Source organism: Caenorhabditis briggsae (genome assembly GCF_000004555.2).
Source record: "Caenorhabditis briggsae complete genome, chrV, whole genome shotgun sequence".
NCBI lineage: Eukaryota > Metazoa > Nematoda > Chromadorea > Rhabditida > Rhabditidae > Caenorhabditis > Caenorhabditis briggsae.
The window spans coordinates 11,908,257-11,910,726 of NC_013488.2; the positions used below are offsets into that span (position 1 = coordinate 11,908,257).

General features: G+C 50.1%; 1 protein-coding gene across 1 annotated transcript in view; it reads left to right on the plus strand.

Moving 5' to 3' along the window:
- Positions 1-2,377, plus strand: part of CBG09235 — a gene marked incomplete at both ends in the record, with an annotated part of 3,564 nt that extends 1,187 nt beyond the window's left edge. Inside the window, one exon of the mRNA XM_045237775.1 lies at positions 8-2,377. Within this exon, the coding sequence (XP_045094099.1) occupies positions 8-2,377 (2,370 nt within the window). The remainder of the gene's footprint in view (positions 1-7) is intronic.
- Positions 2,378-2,470: the final 93 nt, after the last annotated feature.

Here is a 2,470-nt window from a genome sequence, read left to right on the forward strand (position 1 = left end):
CTTCAAGATCCTTCTTGGCCTTCTCGTCAGCTTCCTTCTTGGCCTTCTCGTCAGCTTCCTTCTTGGTCTTGGCTTCAAGATCCTTCTTGGCCTTCTCGTCAGCTTCCTTCTTGGTCTTGGATTCGAGATCCTTCTTGGCCTTCTCGTCAGCTTCCTTCTTGGTTTTGGCTTCAGCTTCCTTCTTGGCCTTTTCGTCAGCTTCCTTCTTGGTCTTTTCGTCAGCTTCCTTCTTGGTCTTTTCGTCAGCTTCCTTCTTGGCCTTCTCGTCAGCTTCCTTCTTGGTCTTGGCTTCAAGATCCTTCTTGGCCTTGGCTTCAGCTTCCTTCTTGGTCTTGGCTTCAAGATCCTTCTTGGTCTTGGCTTCAGCTTCCTTCTTGGCCTTCTCGTCAGCTTCCTTCTTGGTCTTGGCTTCAAGATCCTTCTTGGCCTTTTCGTCAGCTTCCTTCTTGGCCTTCTCGTCAGCTTCCTTCTTGGTCTTGGCTTCAAGATCCTTCTTGGCCTTCTCGTCAGCTTCCTTCTTGGCCTTCTCGTCAGCTTCCTTCTTGGCCTTCTCGTCAGCTTCCTTCTTGGCCTTCTCGTCAGCTTCTTTCTTGGTCTTAGCTTCAAGATCCTTCTTGGTCTTTTCGTCAGCTTCCTTCTTGGCCTTTTCGTCAGCTTCCTTCTTGGTCTTGGCTTCGAGATTCTTCTTGGCATTCTCGTCAGCTTCCTTCTTGGTCTTGGCTTCAAGATCCTTCTTGGCCTTCTCGTCAGCTTCCTTCTTGGTCTTGGCTTCAAGATCCTTCTTGGTCTTTTCGTCAGCTTCCTTCTTGGCCTTCTCGTCAGCTTCCTTCTTGGTCTTGGCTTCAAGATCCTTCTTGGCCTTCTCGTCAGCTTCCTTCTTGGCCTTCTCGTCAGCTTCCTTCTTGGCCTTCTCGTCAGCTTCCTTCTTGGCCTTCTCGTCAGCTTCTTTCTTGGTCTTAGCTTCAAGATCCTTCTTGGTCTTTTCGTCAGCTTCCTTCTTGGCCTTTTCGTCAGCTTCCTTCTTGGTCTTGGCTTCGAGATTCTTCTTGGCATTCTCGTCAGCTTCCTTCTTGGTCTTGGCTTCAAGATCCTTCTTGGCCTTCTCGTCAGCTTCCTTCTTGGTCTTGGCTTCAAGATCCTTCTTGGCCTTCTCGTCAGCTTCCTTCTTGGCCTTCTCGTCAGCTTCCTTCTTGGTCTTAGCTTCAAGATCCTTCTTGGTCTTTTCGTCAGCTTCCTTCTTGGCCTTCTCTTCAGCATCCTTCTTGGCCTTCTCGTCAGCTTCCTTCTTGGCCTTCTCGTCAGCTTCCTTCTTGGTCTTGGCTTCAAGATCCTTCTTGGCCTTCTCGTCAGCTTCCTTCTTGGCCTTCTCGTCAGCTTCCTTCTTGGTCTTGGCTTCAAGATCCTTCTTGGCCTTCTCGTCAGCTTCCTTCTTGGCCTTCTCGTCAGCTTCCTTCTTGGTCTTGGCTTCAAGATCCTTCTTGGCCTTCTCGTCAGCTTCCTTCTTGGTCTTGGATTCGAGATCCTTCTTGGCCTTCTCGTCAGCTTCCTTCTTGGCCTTCTCGTCAGCTTCCTTCTTGGTCTTGGCTTCGAGATCCTTCTTGGCCTTCTCGTCAGCTTCCTTCTTGGCCTTCTCGTCAGCTTCCTTCTTGGTCTTGGCTTCGAGATCCTTCTTGGCCTTCTCGTCAGCTTCCTTCTTGGCCTTCTCGCCAGCTTCCTTCTTGGCCTTCTCGTCAAAATCCTTCTTGGCCTTCTCGTCAGCTTCCTTCTTGGTCTTGGCTTCAAGATCCTTCTTGGCCTTCTCGTCAGCTTCCTTCTTGGCCTTGGCTTCAAGATCCTTCTTGGCTTTTTCGTCAGCTTCCTTCTTGGCCTTCTCGTCAGCTTCCTTCTTGGCCTTCTCGTCAGCTTCCTTCTTGGCCTTCTCGTCAGCTTCCTTCTTGGCCTTCTCGTCAGCTTCCTTCTTGGCCTTCTCGTCAGCTTCCTTCTTGTTCTTAGCTTCAAGATCCTTCTTGGTCTTTTCGTCAGCTTCCTTCTTGGCCTTCTCGTCAGCTTCCTTCTTGGCCTTCTCGTCAGCTTCCTTCTTGGCCTTCTCGTCAGCTTCCTTCTTGGCCTTCTCGTCAGCTTCCTTCTTGGTCTTAGCTTCAAGATTCTTCTTGGCATTCTCGTCAGCTTCCTTCTTGGTCTTGGCTTCAAGATCCTTCTTGGCCTTCTCGTCAGCTTCCTTCTTGGTCTTGGCTTCAAGATCCTTCTTGGCCTTCTCGTCAGCTTCCTTCTTGGCCTTCTCGTCAGCTTCCTTCTTGGTCTTGGCTTCAAGATCCTTCTTGGCCTTCTCGTCAGCTTCCTTCTTGGTCTTGGATTCGAGATCCTTCTTGGCCTTCTCGTCAGCTTCCTTCTTGGCCTTCTCGGAATCTTCCTTCTTGGGCTAGGATACAAGATCCGTCTTGGTCTTGTCCGCAGCTTCATTCTTGGACTT